The sequence below is a fragment of the Mangifera indica genome, chromosome 5 (genome assembly GCF_011075055.1).
Source record: "Mangifera indica cultivar Alphonso chromosome 5, CATAS_Mindica_2.1, whole genome shotgun sequence".
Taxonomy (NCBI): Eukaryota; Viridiplantae; Streptophyta; class Magnoliopsida; order Sapindales; family Anacardiaceae; genus Mangifera; species Mangifera indica.
This window is the reverse complement of record NC_058141.1, coordinates 18,840,881-18,860,692: the sequence shown is the minus strand read 5'-3', so window position 1 is coordinate 18,860,692 and position 19,812 is coordinate 18,840,881. Positions and strand designations below refer to the sequence as shown.

At 33.5% G+C, this 19,812-nt stretch overlaps 4 protein-coding genes across 6 annotated transcripts; all 4 read left to right on the top strand.

Moving 5' to 3' along the window:
• The first annotated feature begins 1,023 nt into the window (after window positions 1-1,023).
• On the top strand, window positions 1,024-4,863 carry LOC123215643 (putative glucose-6-phosphate 1-epimerase). Of its 3 annotated transcripts, XM_044635835.1 has the most exons (9): window positions 1,024-1,665; window positions 2,583-2,677; window positions 2,831-2,905; window positions 3,112-3,171; window positions 3,258-3,421; window positions 3,623-3,757; window positions 3,833-3,935; window positions 4,110-4,209; window positions 4,487-4,863. In XM_044635835.1, exons 2-9 carry the CDS (start codon window positions 2,612-2,614, stop codon window positions 4,678-4,680), a joined length of 897 nt encoding a protein of 298 aa, XP_044491770.1. In that variant the 5' UTR covers window positions 1,024-1,665; window positions 2,583-2,611; the 3' UTR covers window positions 4,681-4,863. The 3 variants fall into 3 exon arrangements, with proteins under 3 accessions (XP_044491770.1, XP_044491768.1, XP_044491769.1); XM_044635833.1 differs by having other exon boundaries at window positions 1,024-2,677; XM_044635834.1 differs by having other exon boundaries at window positions 1,025-2,677; window positions 3,115-3,171.
• Window positions 4,864-7,165: 2,302 nt separating this feature from the next.
• On the top strand, window positions 7,166-8,686 carry LOC123215562 (NDR1/HIN1-like protein 13). The gene is made up of 2 exons (XM_044635713.1): window positions 7,166-8,241; window positions 8,373-8,686. The coding sequence occupies exons 1-2, from the start codon at window positions 7,520-7,522 to the stop codon at window positions 8,389-8,391; spliced, it is 741 nt and encodes a 246-aa protein (XP_044491648.1). The 5' UTR covers window positions 7,166-7,519; the 3' UTR covers window positions 8,392-8,686.
• Window positions 8,687-12,324: 3,638 nt separating this feature from the next.
• LOC123216943 (ubiquitin-conjugating enzyme E2 28) lies at window positions 12,325-15,708 on the top strand. The gene is made up of 4 exons (XM_044637631.1): window positions 12,325-12,529; window positions 13,977-14,104; window positions 14,560-14,664; window positions 15,376-15,708. Exons 1-4 carry the CDS (start codon window positions 12,460-12,462, stop codon window positions 15,517-15,519), a joined length of 447 nt encoding a protein of 148 aa, XP_044493566.1. The 5' UTR covers window positions 12,325-12,459; the 3' UTR covers window positions 15,520-15,708.
• On the top strand, window positions 15,706-18,431 carry LOC123216942 (ethylene-responsive transcription factor CRF5-like). Its single transcript, XM_044637630.1, has 2 exons — window positions 15,706-15,833; window positions 16,297-18,431. The coding sequence occupies exon 2, from the start codon at window positions 17,362-17,364 to the stop codon at window positions 18,229-18,231; it is 870 nt and encodes a 289-aa protein (XP_044493565.1). The 5' UTR covers window positions 15,706-15,833; window positions 16,297-17,361; the 3' UTR covers window positions 18,232-18,431.
• Window positions 18,432-19,812: the final 1,381 nt, after the last annotated feature.

The window sequence follows — 19,812 nt, the reverse complement described above, 5'->3', positions numbered from 1 at the left end:
AAAAAAAAGAAAAAATTGTAAATGCATTTGATGCAGGGTCGATTGATAAGTTAGAAATCAATTGTTTTAAGCACTATAAAATTAGGGCCCCCAAGTTGATGAATTACAAGTTACAAATGAAGTAGATGAGAAAAATCCAAGATTAAACTAAAATGTGTGAACCCGTTTAACAATTTCACTTTAATAACGTAATGATCGAGTTCTGATCAACTCAAATTTGACTTGATTTATGAAAATAATTTTGATTTTTTACTTGAATTTAAGTTATTGGATACAAAGTTAGATTTGAGTTTCAGCAACTCCCATAGATAGATACCAATCCTAGCTCCTGGTTACGGCAAACTTACATGTTAGCTCTTTGACGTTCTAAAAGTGCCACAATTGAATGTAACCCATTTTGTTGTTCAATGCTGGGATGGCCCAACGCACATGGCTGAGTCCCAAATACATTATCCATATAACAAAAGTTAATCTTTAATATTTTCTGTAATCTGGGTGGGTACACTTTAAAGCTACTGGATGATAATATATTTGTTCTTATTATGATCATTTATAATTTTATTTCATATTGGTTTATCATGCTTGTCGTTTCTATTATTTTTTTAATCGTTAATTTAGATATGAAATCTTCAACTATATCTATACAATCAAAATGTCAGAAAGCCCACAATACATAATAAAGACGACTAGTGCGCTTGAAAGTTAAGCCGTGGCCCACGAAGCCCATGACCATGGCTGCCTATGAGATTGCCCGTTTTGTCCATCCGCATAGCTTCAACTGGGGTAATTGGCTTTAAAAAGATGGCGGCGTTGGAGTTGGGAGGGTGGTGAAACAATTACAGTTGCACTGACGAAGGTTGAATTCCAATTTCCAAGCACAAGAAGAAAGAACTTACCACAAGTTATAATTTTACGACTTTTAGGTTACTTTTTAAAAAAAAAAAATTATAATTAATATTTAAAATTATTTAAATACTCATGTACAAACAATGAGAACCATGTGATTGGATATTCTGCTACAACAATCTCCTCAAGATTCTATTTTTTTTTTTCTTTTTCATTTAATATACCAATCAATTTCCACTCGTACAGCTGAAATTCTAAAGCCAATTCTAGTTCAGAAGAAAAGGCATAAACGGAAGAGATTCATCAGGAAAAAACAATATTGGATAAGGCATCTGGGTTCGCAGATTCATCTATTGAAGCATATACCCTGAAGTCACAGCCTAGAATATGAAGGGAAGATGGTTATAGAACAGATTCATCAACAGAATGGGAAACCATCGTCTCTTGCTCTGGACCAGACCAATGCCCTAATTTGTATCTTTGTTTTTTAGAATATCGAGCGAGCCATTTCACTAGTTCTAGTCTGGTGGTGGTACCTGCGGTGACCACCTCCCATCTCTCCATTCTCAGACAGGTTTTCCCGACCTCAATCTCTTCATAATTTGCTCTTTCTACAGGGACAAAAAAGGCAGGCAGAGATAATATTTAGCAAAACAAATCCATGGGGGCCCGTAAAGGCATGGAAAAAGGGTAGCGTCTACAGTTTGAGGGTGACAAAGGGCAGTTCAGGCAAAGGTGGGAAATTTATTCTCCCAATAAATATTGAAAACTTAGAGGCCCAGCGAAAGTGTCAAACGGAGAAGGAGGGATCCGATGCAGGTGCAGAATTTACAATTTAAAATAACAATTAATAAATGAATAGTTGAAATTCTTATTTGTTCAGGGACTCTGTCTTCCTCGCATTTCCACGTCCTAGATCTCTGCAACAGAATTGTTATAATACCAGTCCAAGTTCCTTTTTTAAACCAACTTCTTTCACGTGCCATTACTTTCAAAATCTTGTTCTCTATCCAGTGTTTCCCTTCAATTTTCAGTTACTCATTTTATAAATATAAATTACTTTTTATTTCATTTCTTCTGTTTAAAGGAATGCTGTAACACTTTCATTCACAGTAAGCAGCCATGCATGTGTTCTTTTCCGATGTTACTTTTCTTACCATTATAGGCTCCCATTACTTCAATAAGTTTACTTCATTTTTATTTTCATCTTTCGGGTTTGCTTCTAAAATTTTGAATGTATAGGTTGGGACTTGGGATTCAGTTATATTAGTAATTAAATTTTGAATTTCGAAATAAGCCAATTCCGGATTTGGGGGTTTATTTGTATTTTGAAGTAAGATTAAGGTATCTTATTATGCTGTAAATAAGACAAGTTTCTGGAGATTTTTTTCTGGATAGAGTTATAGGTGGTCATGTAAGCTGTTGCCAGATGTTTCCCTTTTTACAGTAGTTGTTTTGTATCTGGGTTTTAGAGTTAGAGTTTCAATGGTTTTGAAATTACTTATCTTTTCGGAGTTCTCTAGATCTGATGCATTACAATTAAACAGAATTTGAGCAACTTAAAGAATCGGAGGTTGGTTATTGATTGTAGTTCACAAGTAGGCGTCGTTCCGAATTTTGACTGTGTATGTTTCTTATAGTCGGTTTTAGGAATTGGCATTCTTTAGAGTGTTCTTGAGTGGTTAAAAGAGAAACAAGATATATATTTTTTTTTTCCAATATGGGGCATCCCGCAGCAATTTGCGATGTGAAATCAACTTTTGAGATGACAAAGGACAGGAATGGGATTGATCAGGTTGTCCTTCGAAACCCACAAGGGGCCTCTGCTAAGGTGAGACTTTTAAACATGAATTACTCCAATTAAAGCTATAAATTTAATGTATTTTACTCTAACAGGGAGAGTTATATTGGGTAGGTAATGATGGGTGAATTTAGTATTTCTGTCGTTTTAAAATGAATTTAAACTCTTTCTCCAATGGTATAGGTCAGCTTGCAAGGAGGACAAGTTACCTCATGGAGAAACGAGAAAGGAGAAGAACTTCTGTTCACCAGTAGCAAGGTTTTGTTTTTTTTTTGTTTCATTTCCTTTTGTGTGTGTCTCTTTTTTTTTTTTTTTTGGTTTTCTATTTGCAGAGTCATGTTTAAACTAATTTTATGGTGATATAAATTTGGTCAGAAAATCATATGATTGTCTTTAGGACTGCCCTCTATAAGTAATCTACCTTAAAACCTGCTAGAATAACAGTTTCTTTCCCCGATTTATAGCAGGCGATTTTAAAGCCATCAAAAGCAATACACGGCGGAATCCCTATTTGTTTCCCACAGGTACTTATTATCATTTTGTTCTGTTCAAGCTTGGATATAAATTGCTGAACATGTGCTGATGCATACTATTTTTAATGCTTTTCAAGTTTGGAAATTGTGGATCACTAGATCAGCATGGATTCGCAAAGAACAAATTGTGGACAATTGAGGAAAATGGTCCACATCTACAGCCAAACGATTTCAATGGAAAAGGCTGTGTTGACCTACTACTTAAACCATCTGAAGAAGACTTGAAATGCTGGCCCTATAGGTATGTATTTGGCATGCTGTAGATTTTCTTAAGATGCATTCACAAGGAATCTTTTTTTTATTTTTTCTATGGTTGAAGTTGTGTAGTATAAGCAAATTTAGATATTTAAGTGTTTTTTGGTTGTAGATAACCGTTTTTATGTGTGCTTGTGATGAATTTTAGTTGGTGGTTGTGTAACTAATGAGTGGTTTTTCTTCCTAGTTTTGAGTTTCGTCTTAGGGTCTTGCTCGGAGTAGATGGAGATCTGATATTAATATCACGAGTGAGGAATGTCAATAGCAAGCCGCTTACTTTCTCTTTTGCATATCATACATATCTGTTGGTTTCTGATATAAGGTAAGAATTTTATTTGCGTAACTTAAAGTAGAAATCTTCTTTTTTGACTATGGATGTTCGAGAATGTGTTTGCAGTGAAGTGAGGATAGAAGGTTTGGAGACTGTTGACTACCTTGATAATCTTCGACAAAGAGAACGTTTTACAGAACAGGGAGATGCTGTAACTTTTGAATCTGAGGTAAAGTATTGAATTTTGTCAGTGTGTCCTGTTAAAGACAATTAGCAACCTAATAATTGAGGAATAATTATCTCATGGATATCACAAAGTTTCGTAATTTCAACTATTTCTACATTTTACAGTTGATATGTCTCTTAATCTTCGTACTGTTTAGCTATTATTTTTTTCTGCTAGGTGGACAGAGTTTATCTTCATTGCCCTAACGTAATCGCAGTGCTTGACCATGAAAAGAAACGAACATACGTTATCAGGAAGGAAGGCCTGCCTGATGTTGGTAAGCTGAAACCTGCCAGATATTTTAATTCTGGCAATTCAGGAGGAAAAAAATTACAGCAGGACATATCTTACATTGTGATAATTTCATTATTTTTTCTTTTAATAGAGACATCCAGTCACCCATTTACATTAGAGGCTTAACTAAAAGCGTGATTCGAATTGATGAATTTACATGGCAGATGGTTTTATCCTGTGTTTTCCTTGTGTCTGATATTGTATGGAATTTTCTGGCCCCATTTCTTATTCTTTTTTAATAATTTTTTTTCCTTCAACAGTGGTGTGGAATCCATGGGAGAGGAAATCAAAGTCAATGGCAGATTTGGCGGATGAGGAATATAAACAGATGGTATGTGTTGATGGAGCAGCAATTGTGAAACCTATAACACTGAAACCAGGTGAAGAGTGGACAGGACGGTTGCAACTTTTAGTAGTGCCTTCAACTTTCTGTAGTGAACAATTTGATCTTTAGTTTGAAAGAGTTTCCCAGAAATGGTACAAAGTTTTCAATTGTAAATGTTGTGGTTTGATAGTTGACAGTTTCAGGAATGGTTCAATTTTACTTTGAGATGTATTCTGTAGGATTTAACTGTTCCTGGAAATAGAGAGCCTTTGGCTATTTTTCTTTCAATAACAGCTGCCACATTTCCAATAACTTCTCAAATCTGCTAACAAATGCTAGTACAAACAGTCGTTCATATTTTTTTATGATTTTGAACAGTTTGATAAAATGGCAGTAATCAGTAGGATTCAACCAGAAGATAAGCTAAGAAATGTATACACATTCATATGTGTCATCATATGATTGGTTATTGTTTTATTCTTAATTCAAAATCATCCAATCACATGATGACACATATAAATGTGTACACATTTATGTACCCAAAGTGGGTACACATAATTTTATTGTATATTTTTTTATACATAAAAGTGTGTACGTTCGGTTTTGTTCAGTTTTATTGTATTCAAAATTTGGATAAGTAAATGTACAATATTAATGCTGAATATGCTCCTGCACCTAATTTGCATTCATTTTAAAACAGAGTTTTGACTATTCAAGTTATCAAAAAAAGCTTACTTATTCCTCTTAAAACTAGGTATATCACACTTATAAGTAAAGTTGCATTCGAATCGATTTGAGTTTACGCTAGACTTAATTTGTATAGAACCAAATTTAAATTTGAGTTTGAGTTTGTTTTGCTCACTTTAAAGATATTCGAATTTGACTAGTTTCAAATAAAGTGGACGAGCTTGGTTCGAGTTTTGAATTCAGTTTAGTATTAAAATGATATCGTTTAAATATATTTATGTTAAAATAACGTTGTTTTATAGTAAACTTTTTAGATTTGTGAGTTTAATGAATCGAATATTTTTACAATTCGAGTTAAAAAATATTGAAATTTCATATTCAAGTTCGTTTAAATTGAATTTGTTCGAATTAAATTCAAACATGTTCTGTTGGAATTAAACCTTACTTAATAGGCGAGAGAGAAAAGAGAAAGAGAGTTTTGATGACAAAGTTGATAGATTAATATTAAATTTAAAAAAAAAAAGGGATATATTTGTTAATTTTTAAAAATAAAATAATTAAAATTAATAGAGTAATACTATACGTATCTACTTTAGATATATAAATGTATATATACTTATACGTACTATCACATGATTGAGTAATATTTTATTATAAATTTAAAATTATTTAATTATATAATGATATATATAAATACATATATATTTATGCATCTAAAATAAATATATATGGTTTTATTGAAATTAATATAATGACATAACATTATGGTATTATGTCAATATTCTGGTGCCTTTAAAAAATATTTATGAATATAAATATTTTTTATGAACAAAGTTAGGTGTCTTTAAAAAATATTTATGAATATATAGTGAAAGTGTGTTTTAAAGCTAAACCTTGGATGGAAATTGTTAAACACTCGTAGTATTACTATGCCCAAAGGATTTATTCTCACCCAATATATTCTGTTTTTCTAAGTATTAATTTCTTAACTTTGAAAGTTTCGTTTACTTTCCTATAAATAGCTAAAATTAACAAAACCTTAATCCCTTAAATTTTATGTTTTTTTCTCCTCTAAATCTTAAAAACTAACTATTTCACCATTAAACCAAGTTTTAAAAAATAACATTTCTCTCTTAGGATTCAGTTTTTAAACTCTAGCACTATTATTAATGGCCTCTCTCTCAACTTTTTCTTTTCCTTTGGTGATTTCTCTCCTCTCATTTAGACCTTTTGACAATGCGATTTTTAGTTGGGAAGATAAGCATCTCCTCTTCTTCTTCTAGGCAAATCTCTTAGTCTTCTCAGTCGAAAATGTTGCCACCCGAAGATCCATGTGAGAAGAGGGAAAGGTATTGGGAGAAAGAGGCCGTAGGAGATTGTGCCAGAATTTGAAAACTAAACCCTTGTGAGGGAAATAATTAGTTTTTAAGATTTGAAGGAAAAAAAATAAAATTTAAATTTATTTTTAAAAAATTATATAAAATTATAATTTTACTCTTAATATTAATATATTTTATTATATATGAATGAATATATAAAATTTTTAAAATTAAGCAATGAAAACACGGGAAAAGTAACACATTTTTTTCATGGGAATAAATAAGTCCTTAGGCCCACTAGTATTTGGAAAATAGACAGCTCACCATAAAATGTTAGTTTGGTACAATTTTTGCGTTAAATTTGACTAATTACTAACAAACACTGTTGTAATTCGGCGCTTAACAACCCAACCCAGAACTTCGAGTGCAACGTGTCCTTCACAGGAAATTTCCACGTGTCCTTTTAAATCTATGTGGAGAGTATGGTAGAAGAAAAATGTGAAAACCTTAGTGCCATGTCAGCATTCATAAACGCGACGCGTGAATCCCGCAGAATGAATTGCTGCCACTCGTACCTGTTAACTTTCCATAAGAGACAGGTTCTGATCTCACTCCCTCACTCTTTAAATTTTGCCTCTTTCTCACTCCTTCTCTCCCACCGTTTTTAATGACTTTGTCATCCTAATCCGATTTGATGAATTTGTGACACCTTTAATCTTTTTCATCATCTCTTCAGATCTATCTTTTCTAAATTCAGCTCCATTTCCAAGCTACGTTCTTTACAAGTTCATATCTTTTTGTGCTTTCCATTACTGTTTATCATCATCTCTTCCGATCATCATCCAAGCCGCAGCTAATTTGCCAATCAATTGCCTTCAATTGCTTTGAACTTTTTCATTCAGTCGTTTTAGTTTTTGTCTTGTCAAGAATTATAAGAATCTAAATTCGAGGATCGATCGAGAATGGCTGAATTACAGAAAGGGAAACCTACGCTCCAGAAACCACCAGGTTACAAAGACCCAAACGTTCCGGTCCAACGGCAGCCGAGAGCACCGCCGAGAAAAGTAGTTCTCCCACCATCCTTCCACCAAAAGAAGAAACGCAGAAGCTTCCGTCATATTTGCTGCTGCTCCTTTTGCATCTTAATGTTAATCCTTGTCGTCGTATTTTCGGTATCTTTTGCAGTTTTTTACCTCTGGTTTGATCCAAAACTCCCAGTTTTTCACCTGCAGTCATTTTCGTTTCGACACTTCAACGTCACTGTGAAAACCGACGGCACCTACTTGAACGTTGCAACGTTGACAAGAATAGAAGTACGAAACCCTAACGGGAAGTTAACGTATCATTATGGTGGGTCCGACGTGGAGGTGAGTGCAGGGCAAGATAAGGGTATCGAGTTAGGATCCACACATGTGGCAGGATTCTCTCAAGCCAAAAACAACATGACAAGTTTAAAGATTGAGACGAAGAATAACCAGGTGGTTGAAGATGCCGTGGGGCCGAGGCTAATGAGTCGATACAAAAACAAGGATATAGTGGTGAATGTCGAGATTCGGACGACCGTTGGTGTGGAGTGGAAAGGCTGGAGGATAAGACCTTTGCGTGTTAATATCGTTTGTGGAGGTGTAACTTTGAGGACTCTAAATCGAGACATGCCCAAATGCACCATTAATTTACTCAAATGGTAAGTTTTTATATATTATTCAATTGAATACTTAAAATTAAATATAATATTCATATGAAAATATGTCTGCTAATCACCTTTGAAATTCGACAATTCTAATGTAGATTGCTGTAAATTAATCTTGCGTGCAGGATTAATATTCATGGATAAGATTGTGATCATGTGGGGGAAGTTGAAGGTAGAAGAAGACCGATGCCTTCAACAGGAGGATTATATGATACATACAATTCTGATACAATTATTTGCTTAAAAAAAAAAAAAAAGGTAAATGGAGAGGTATAAGACAACAATTGTGATAAGTGTCGGTGTCTAAGCTTTGTATTCTTTTTGATGTAATGGGTTATACGGTGGGTATACATGTAATTTGAGAGAGTTGAGAAGTGGGGATTGTATAAATTAATTTATTTTGTTTATAAATTATATTTAATTTTCGGGTGGTTGATAATTGATTGATTGGTTTTATTAATATTTTATTCGATAGTTGAAGATTCCTTTCTTGTGAATTGTGGGGATGGAGATAGATAGATACAGTAGGGGAGTGTTGGGTTCCTGATGAAGCTGAGAGGCTGCCATTTTATTACAATAAGAAACTAAATAATAAATTAAAATTAAAGAATGTGTAATATCCATCTTTGTATGGCAAGGCGTCATGTTTGAATAAAAGTTTGGTTGAATGCTTATGATTACTATTTCCCACCTTTTATTAGCTTGAAAATTTTCTCTGTCTTTTTATTATTCACTTTTATTAGTAAAAAATATTTTGTTTAGTTGAAAATTATTAGTTATATATTTTAGTGAATTTGCAAAACTATTTTGAATGCTTTATACAAATACAAATTATTAATATGATTTTATTTTATTAAAATTATAAAAATTTCTCGATCTCTATCAACCAATTATTGTCTTTGTGACTGTATTACCTAACATGTTCACTTTGTCATTTACACACTTTTTTCTTTCTCTTTTAGAGTTATGTTGTCATGTCTTTGCCCGAACGATGATATTTTCGTAAATAAATATGTCCGATTTCTCTTTAATTTAATCAAGAATTTATTTTTCATTTTCTGGGTGTTTAGAGATTAGCCAAACATTTCATATCAAAACTGTTGATGAGGTGCCTCGGCCGACTAGTGTAAAGTTGATGATTATGTGATAGACAAATTTGTTGTCATGCAGACTAGAGCTCAAGCATCGCAACAAAAGCCAGGTAGGTGCTTTCACCTCTGTTATAGCCTTTATCTCGAAATAAATTATTAAGGCTGGGTTCTTTCTTGTTGATCAATAATTCTGTATAAGAAAAAGGTTGAAGCGACAAGATTAAAGAGCAAAGTCTTAAAGGCCTTTTGTCGGGGAAGCAACCATTCATCAGATTGAATAAGCTACCAATGTTTAAATCTCTTTCTTTGCTCTAAAGTAATGTTAATTAAGTCAATTACATAGCCCACTGCTCAATGCAAGGTGCGTAACAGTCTCCCTTTTTGGCTAGCTTATATTTTATGGCTCTTACTACTGTTACTAATAGGCACATGCTTGCTCTTTGCTTATTGACAACCTTTATATTGTCAAATGCAAATCTTTGAAAAAAAAATTTTGACAATCGAGCACGTCAACCTTGTTAGCTGCCACCTGTTGTAGTATTAGAATAAGTCAATCACACAGCTGAATTTCAACAACGGTTCCAACAAATTCACGGAGAGATTTGGTGTTGAATTGGTGGCTTGAAATTTGTCTCTGAAAACTCCATGGTTTGCTGTCAATATTGAAAGAACCATCATTGATGGCGAGAAGGGACAGAGAAGAGGAGGTGCAAAAAGATTTATATAAAAATGACTTGGGTAATATTTTATTATCAAAATAGGAAGATTATCTTAAAGATAAATTATTTAAAAAATTATTGGGTATAAATAATTACTATGTTTGATAAAATTTGATAAGTATAAATAATTATTGTATTTGATTAAAAGTAATAAATGAATACTAGTAAATTATTTTACTTAAATACCCTTAAATATAATTATTTTTAAATATTTTTTATATTAATTAAAAATAAATTTATTTTTGTCTCAAAAAATAATAAATAATAATATAATTATAATAAAATCAAGATTATCTTGATAATATTTTAATACTTAAGATGAAGATAGTAATCAGATTATCATTTATATTATCTATTACATCAATATTGATAATAGAAGACTACCGTAATTTTTTTATTAATAAATTAAATAAGATAATATAAATAATAAAAAATAGTTTATTAAGATAATCTTTAAGTCTTTGAAACCAAATGACGCCTAATAGTCATTCGGCTGTAAAGTTAAAACACAACCTAAGCGCTAGCAGAACAACAGTGGTGTGATGTCATGTCTAATTTCAATTTTGAAGTTACAGAAATACAACTACCATAAGCCTGTCAACTTTTTTTTTTTTTTAAGGCCAAAACACTTATTTCCACTCTAACTATAGTAAAATTTAAAAATTATATCATTTAATTTTAAAAATTTAAATATTTATCTATGAAATAATTTTTATTAAAAATTTTAATTAAATTAGGAATAAAATAGTTATTTAATAAAAAATTTAAAAAATTAAATTTTTATCATATTTTCTCCTTTTAATTTAAAAATCTTATATTTTTTTTTTCAAAATCTCTTTTAAATTTAAAAAATAACAAATTTTCTCTCAAATTTTTTTTCTCTTTTCTCTGATAATGATCTATTATCTTCAATTATCGGTTGTTCTTCCTCTCATTTGATATTTTTCTCTCACCTCTCTCTCTTTCATCTTTAAGCACCTTATCTCACCAAGGATAGGATTGGTATATTATATTAGTTACATAGTGGTGTGGTGTGGTGTCATGTCAAATTTCAATTTGAAGTCACTACAGCCATACAACTACCATAAGCCTGTCAACTTTCTTATTTGGCCAAACGACTATTTCCCACCCAAGGTTTGATGTTTTTTCAAGTTTCCACCTTTTTACTATGGAAACATCAAACACCCACCCATGATCGGTTAGATTTAATAAAACCCTAACGGTGATAAGGGTAAAATCGTCATTTTCGCTATAATATTGAAAATAAACTAAAATAGAATCTAATTTTGCCCCCCTAAACTTTAAAAACTAAAATTTTTCCCCAACCTAAGTTTTAAAAAATGGCAGTTTCACCCTAGGGTTTGGTTTTGAAATCTCCGACGATCGTTCCGACTCTATTGTCGGAGATTTCAAAACCAAACCCTAGGGTGAAACTGCCATTTTTTAAAACTTAAGCTGAAGGAAAATTTTAGTTTTTAAAGTTTAGGGGGGCAAAAAAAGATAAAATTTTCAGGCGTTAGAGTTTTGTTAAATCTAACCAGTCATGGGTGGGTGTTTGATGTTTTCATAGTTAAAGAGAGGACATTTGAGAAAACATCAAACTTTGGGTGGGAAATAGTCGTTTGGCCTTCTTATTTATTTTAATTTTCAAACTTGATGGTCTTTCTATAACGGACTAATCACCTAGTTTTGGTTTTGATAGTTTGTTTCTGTATATAATTCTCTCAGAAGAACTTCTATTATTATTATTCATAATTAAATCAGCTTCATTATCTTCCTCTTCCTGTCCTGTCTCTATTCCTTGGCTAATTAAATTATATACACGAAACTTTTGTAGATTCCCTCTTTCTTAATTCAACAACCACCGACCAATTTACACGCCACATGCAATTCATCAGGGCGACAATAACCTATGTACACAAATATATATATTTTTCATATTAAATTACACTTTCAATAATGCTATCAAAAGAAATAATAACCTTTCAAATTTTAGATTTCAAAAGAAATTATTATTTTTTAAAACTAAAAATTAAATAAAATTTTATTTTTTTAGTATTATTAATTAAATAATTATTTTATTTTTGTATGAATATATATTTAAATTTTTAAAATTTGGAGCCGATGAGAAACAGAGGCTTAAGTCAACGTGTGGTAAACCTCCACTGAGTTTTTGCAAATGGCAATAATATTCGATGGGACCCAAATCAATTTACGCGTCCACACCTAACTTGTAACATTAAAAAACGAAAGAAACTTCTCAGTTGTAATCAGCTAATCGTACATAACACATATACCCAAGTTCCCTACCTCTATTTCATATTTTGTACGTTTCATCAATTTTCTTCTTTCTTTCTCTCTCTCTCTCTCTACAGCTCTGTCTCGTTGATCGAGTCTTATTCATGGCTTCCAAGCGGATCTTGAAGGAGCTCAAGGATCTCCAGAAAGATCCTCCTACATCTTGCAGTGCTGGTATTTTTTTATTTAATTATTTTGTGTTTTCATTAGCTTTTTATGATCTCTGTTTGCTTTAGGGATTCGATATCTGATTTTCATGTATGGAGTTACATATATATGAGTTAAACTGTTTCGCCTTATTCTTAGTTTGATTTAAAATCCTTAACTGTATTGGATGGAGCTTGGTTGTTAATCGAAGTATCTTGTGAAAATTTTAGAAACTTCTTCAATTGTTTATTTTACTTTTCGAGTAGGATGATGTGTATTTAGGTTCTTAAACAATTCACCTTCGGCGAAGGCTTGTGTTAATAGCATATTTGGGCCTAATTTTCTATACTTATGAATGATTGCCTGTGCAGGCTAATTTCTGCATTACTTATTGACTTTGTTAAACAAGACTGTAATTAATTCAGGTCGTCCTTTTCCATGTAAAGGCTGTTAATCGAAGTATCTTGTGAAATTTTTTAGGCACTTCTTCAATTTTTTATTATATTATTCGAGTAGGATGTGTATTTAGGTTTTTAACAACAATTCACCTTCAGCGAAGGTGCTGTGTTAATAGCATATCGTTGGAATTTGTCTCTACATATGAATGATTGCCGGTGCAGGCTAATTACTTATTGACTTTTTTAAACAGTCTCTAATTAAATTCGAGCCGTCCTTCTCCATATAGAGGGCTGTAACTTTTGTTTTTGTCTTTGTGTTGATTGTCGAATGTCTTAATCTAATGCTTTGGAGTACATGTTTTGTTTGTCTTTCTCCCTTATTAAAAATCTGGGTATGCTTTCCGTATTGTGTTTCTCTTTCCTAGAGTAATTTAGGACGTTTGATTTTGGTTGTGGTATTATGTGTTTCCAAATGTGCCACAGTATCACTCTCAAGTTTATGGTCTTCATCAGATCAGGCCTTCAGAGATTTGATTCTTCAGCCAGTATAGTATGATGAAAGTTATCACTACTTATAATTTGGAAATCAGTCATACTCATCCGGTTGATTCGTCAACCAAAATTTCACCCTTGTCTGTGATCACCTTATGTATTGATTCTCTCATAACTATAACTAATCATGCATTTGCGCATAATACCTTATTCTGTACTGGTGAGTATTAACTGTTGGGATGGTAATTAATGTTTTATTTATATTAGTTACAGTTTTGACATAAATGTTAAATGTAATAGAATATTATATCTTTCAGAAAATCTGGTTTGTAGGTATAGTGTGATAGCCTTGATACTGAGACATGATATGGTTTCATTTCAATTAACTGGTTATTTGAAATGCGCAAGGTCTTATGTCTTGTGTTAAGTTCTTTGCCTAAAGAAAATTTTTTGGGTTGAAAATGAAGGTACTTTTGGTGGAAAAAAATAATTATTATAATTTTGTATTCCAATGATTTCTATTGCACACATTGTTATAATTATGTTATTATGAAATTTCATTCTTTTTATATTTATGCTGGTAGGTCCTGTGGCTGAAGACATGTTTCATTGGCAAGCCACCATAATGGGTCCTGCAGATAGCCCTTATGCAGGGGGAGTATTTCTAGTTACAATTCACTTCCCTCCTGATTATCCATTTAAGCCACCCAAGGTGAAGCTCTATCTTTAATGTCTAGTCATCAATGCTGCTGAGCAAATATTTATCTTTTTCTATATAAAGATCTGTTATTTTCAGAAAGAAGAAGTTAAAGATTTTCATTGAAAGATGGAGTGAACTTAAAGAAGGATCATGAATTGTGTTTATGGAGGGATGGAATATGTCATGAATGCCTAGAATATTTAAAAACTATTATACCCTTTCAGTGAAAGGCAGTGTATACAGTTGAAGCACGATGGGGTGAGCCATGTTTGTGTGAAATTTGGGACTGGACTAGTTATTTTCTTTGGTGGGAACTACAGAACATATCTTCTTGTGTCTGATGATTTTGAGTTGTAAATATCCTGGAGGCTAATGCTTTATATGGGCTTATGCAGTCATAATAGTTAAAAGTACTTCAGTGTACTTCTTTAATCTTATGTAAATTCTACATCTCTCTGGTTTTGCAGGTTGCATTTAGGACAAAGGTTTTTCATCCAAATATTAACAGCAATGGCAGCATATGTCTCGATATATTAAAAGAACAGTGGAGCCCAGCATTGACAATATCCAAGGTTCTGTTCTCTTGACAACTACTTAACTGTAAAAAAGAAAAATGTCCAATGGATGCTAACTTGCTTACTCTGATATGGTATGCTACACTAACCACCATACGGAAGTTTTTAAAATAATTAATTTAGTCCCATGTGATATTGAAAACTACCATTGAATGCTGTGGTATTGGTAGAAATGTATTACCAGGTCCAGCTGAATTTGGAGATTTTTTCATGGGCTGAACTCCTTGTGTGGTGTAGAAACATCCTGCATCTTTGGCCCAATATAGTCTAATGCTGATTAGTTTCAACTGGGCTGTTCAGCCCAGGTTTATTTTTGAGATCAACAAGATAGGTGCTTTTGAAAACGCATGCCACTGACTGTGATGGGGCAAAGGTGGGGCTAATCTTTAAGTAGTGATGTGCATGGGTTGGTTTGTATGTCCTTTTAATGCTGTCCATGTCCTGTCATTAAACATTAAAGTTCCCATTGCCTCTGCCGACAAACCTCATCCTGATGGCTTCTCTCTTCCTGATAGGGTGTGAAGGACGGTTGCAAGGGCAATCTCAATTTGGTTAACAGTAGTTACTACCAAGCAAAATTAACTTAAAAATAGTAGCAATTAGCCATTCGATAATTTTTTTTTCTTTTTTATATTTTGGGCCTTTATGCACTCTTTCATAAATACTGTTTTTTGAGTATGTGGGAAAGGTTTTGTTTTCCTTTTTCAGGTTCTGCTCTCAATTTGTTCCCTCTTGACGGACCCCAACCCAGATGATCCACTGGTGCCGGAAATTGCTCATATGTATAAGACAGACCGGGCCAAGTATGAATCAACTGCTAGGAGCTGGACCCAAAAATATGCCATGGGCTAGGACACTGTCATTCCGTTCCTTATTTATGTATAAATGAAAGACCAAGTGTGATCTGTTTTCTTTACTCTTGTCCTGTCAATGGAGTAGTGAAGTTGTTTTAGCTTTGTTTGTATTCAAATTGATGTTTAGAACCATGTAATGTAAGATGGGTAACTAATCTTGTTAAATATGCAACAGTAGTTCTGTGAAGATTTGAAAAGAGTGCATATGGACGCTGATATTTTGTGTTCAAGTAACTGAATCCACCCAAATGGGTCATGGCTGCCAATATCATCATGAGCGCACAACGCAGAAGTCTTATCACAACAAAGCAGGTAAACGAGGAAAAAGTAGTTTGCTCAAGCATTCGAAATTACTTCATTTATAATCTTTTAATTAAGCACTTAAATGATATAGATTGCTGCACAAATTCACAGGCCTAGTTTGCCTATCATTAAAGAAGCATCACACGCATGTATGAAAAATTATAGGTTACATAATGTATCTTATCTTCCGAAGTTACCTAATGTCTGTTTATCACAATCTATGATTATTGAAATAATTAATTACGAGATAACAACTTCTGTATATTTGATGTCAAAGAAAAAGAAATTGGTATATCTGCACAACATATATCTTTATTTAATTTAATTACTGAATTATTTACTTAATCAAACCATTTTTAAAACTAAAACAGTTTAGTTTATGTGAAACGCTAAGGAGTAGCACTAATAATATATGTATAAGTAAATATTATTGAGCCAATTTATTATCTTATTGCTTAAGAAATACGCGTAGGTTGAAGAATGTGTCACGTGAAGTAAATGAAGCAGAGATGGCAAAACCTAATGAGAAGGTCTTTTCAGTTTCCTACCTAACCATTCTGATACTCATGGATGACACTTCAAAATTCAGCCAATCTCTTCCTCTTCCTTGCTCTCCAAGATGGTCTACAGAACATACCCCTACCAATAAAAAATAAAAATTAAAAAACTCCTGTCCTGTGGCGAATATAATATTATAACTTCAATCATCTCCAAGTGTTAAATGGTAAGTTGCTGAGTCAGACAGGTTTTTTCTCGGTGGATATAAAGATAGCAGAGCTAAATGCTTCATGCTTGACGGGCAAGCAAAAACTATTAATATCATATTGTGGGTTATTTCGTAATTTCAAGTCTTTCGCCTTCTGACAGTCAAACGCCTCATTCACATGCTGGTGTGACTGAATTATTTTCACCGACTTTTGTAACAAAACCGGTCTCTTCCTCACGTGACTCATTTGTTCAACAGAACTGTTACGGTCATTGACTGTCACTCATTTCTAATCACAGACAAACCGGCAACAATTTTGAACTGGGACCCGTGATACGGTATCCAATGCGATTAAAGCTGTGATGCAATATCTGTGTTGGTCTGTGCAACTAAATATATATTCCTTGGGCCCCAAGCAGTAATCGGAGGGCCAACCACGTTTACGGAATTAAATATCCGCGTGTTGAAAATCGACGGCTCTAATATAAGATGCGGCGGGCCGTTCCGGTGGTCACGGGAGATACCGGTTGTATCAAATAACTCTTTCTCATTATTTTCTTAATCCTCCAGTTTAAAATTAATTAATCACTAAAAAAAAATTCGAAATCGTAACTTCCGAGACTAAAATAAGGGAGTAAAAAACAGGTTTAGCCAAAAAAAAGTCAAGCCATTCAGGATTCTCCTATAAAACTGCGATTCTTGGCCTTTTGACCCTTCCTGCAACTGAAGCGCTGGTTAACTTGGCACCTTCACTTCCTCTCTCAAAGCTCTCTGCTTTACCCCCGTTTCTGGTGTTTTTGATTTTGTTTAATATTCATTTGTCATTCTACAATGAATCAAGCTATTTCGTCTCGTACCAAATACTCAGAACACCGGACGATTACTACTAAGTTTGTGAAGCCATCTGGGATTCAAACAAAAGTAGTTCGCATTTTGGTGACGGATGGTGATGCCACTGACTCGTCAAGCGGCGAGGATGAAGATTACTTCTGGTCTGTTCGAGTGAAGAAGCACATTAACGAGATCAAGATTGAAGATTGTTCAAAATTCATGAATGAGAATCTAGCCAATAACAACAGAGACAGAATCACAAAGCCAATCAAGCAAAAAGCAAGTGGCAGATCTAACGGCAACAAGTACAGAGGCGTGAGACAAAGGCCATGGGGGAGATGGGCAGCGGAGATCAGAGACCCGTCTCAAAGAACAAGAGTGTGGTTAGGGACTTTTGACACTGCAGAAGAGGCTGCTCTTGTTTACGACAAAGCTGCTATTCGCATTAGAGGGCCTGATGCTCAAACAAATTTCATCAAACCCCCGGAGAGAAATGGAAATACGACGCCGTTAGAACTTGATGTTGTTACAGTTTCTGGGTATGATTCAGGTAAAGAATCTGTGACAATATATTCACCGACGTCTGTTTTGAGATTCCAGTCAAATGAAAATGAAGAAGCTGAACAAAGAACAGAGTGTCAAATCAAGACTGAGACTGAAAGTGAATGGAGACAAGCTCAAGACTGTTTCTTCTTAGATGAGGGGTTCTTGGATTCTGAAACACCTCCTCGGATATTTTTCGATGAGATGAGTGTGCCGCTTTCGACAGAAAATTTAGATGACATCTCAGTAAGTTTGGATGGTGATTTCAGGTCATGCATATGGGACGTTGATGATTACTTTCAAGACCATACTTTGCCATTGCATTGATCGACACTCAGTAATGGAGATAGTTGCTTCAAGTTGGTGTTTATCTTCATGTTTGGTAAATTCCGAGTGGAATTTTACTCGGAATTTTGGGTATATAAAACCAAGCATATGTGTAAATTCTTTGCTTTATTATTTATTTTTCTCATGAAAAAATTGGTGCAGTGTGAAACTATGAAAATGGAATGGTGTGATTGTAGGAATATTTTAAGATTATTTTATGGGTTAATATTGTTTGTATTACTTCGTATTTTCCATAAATAAAATCCGCTAAACACATCGAATGATGCCATTTCCAAGTGTGGCCCTCAATAATAATTACCAATAATATGTGTGTTTAAGTTAAAATATAAAATTTTAGATATATAATTGGATATTCCACTGAAAATTTTGAAAGATTTGTGGAATTGAAGTGAAGGTAAATCATGGGTAAATTTTATTCGGAAGAAAACTGGACAGCAGTTACCCTATCTAACTACAGCTGAAACTTTTGACTTTCAAAAGTTCAAAAAAAAAAAAAAAAATTCAAGTGAAGTGAGCTTCATGATTCTGCATGATAACTACCTATCAATGCTCAGATCTACAGTCATATAATGAACCCGAAATAAAGAAATGTATATTCGATGTATGTTTATAAGATGAATCCAGGCGTAGTACAAAATGGTTCAGTGGTGAAAGTGAAAAGGAGGCCATAAAAATTATTTACTGTTGGGGAACTTGGCGCTCAAAAGGCTGCTAGCACAAGCAGATAAGGTTGCTGTTGTTCCCAAACCTATGTTCAACGGTTGGCCATTCTTATTCACTTGAGAGCCAAACACTCTTTTCTTTCTGTATTTTTGCAAGGGTAAGCCAGACATGTTGTTTTGTTTGGTTTTCCCTGTGTAAGTTGCATGATATTTCCAACATACAAGATTGAACCTCACATGGACCATGGCCATTTTTATTCACTTCTCTCACAGTGTACATTACTGTCCAAGGGCAATAGTGATCTGCCCTCCACAGCCACAGGATTTTGAATCCTTACAAATGAAATCTTGATCCCATGTGGTATCCTTAATGGACGATCGAGTGAACAGAAATGTCTTGCAGTTATTGCGGAACTTTGTTTTAAGTCTTGAATAAATCAAACATATCTTGGTAATACGACAAGAATAGGCTTAGCTGCCTAGCACAGTCACCGACTTTTCAATAATCCAGGGCATGCCGGAATGCTGCTTCAGATAAAATCCCAGTCACGATGGGTTTCTTTTTCTGAACAAATGGTCAAAATTTAACAAAAAAAGTTGAGTCTAATTTAATATTGTATGCAGGCTTTTCTATTATATTTCAATATAAAATGTTTAAATTTGAATCAAATTTTCATATCAAACCCACTTGCAATACAACTTTTGAAACAGTTTTTCCTGCACAGTCTTTATAACAATGGGGAAGATAAGCCAGAGGGTCACCTCTTTCGCCTATGAACGGTCCCATGCAATATGCAAACTGCATTTGCATTCCATCAGTCAAAACAAAACTATAGGTTTAGGTAATTTGTTTTGCACTAGTAGACTTAGCCTGTAATCTCTGCCTCCCCCTCAAGCC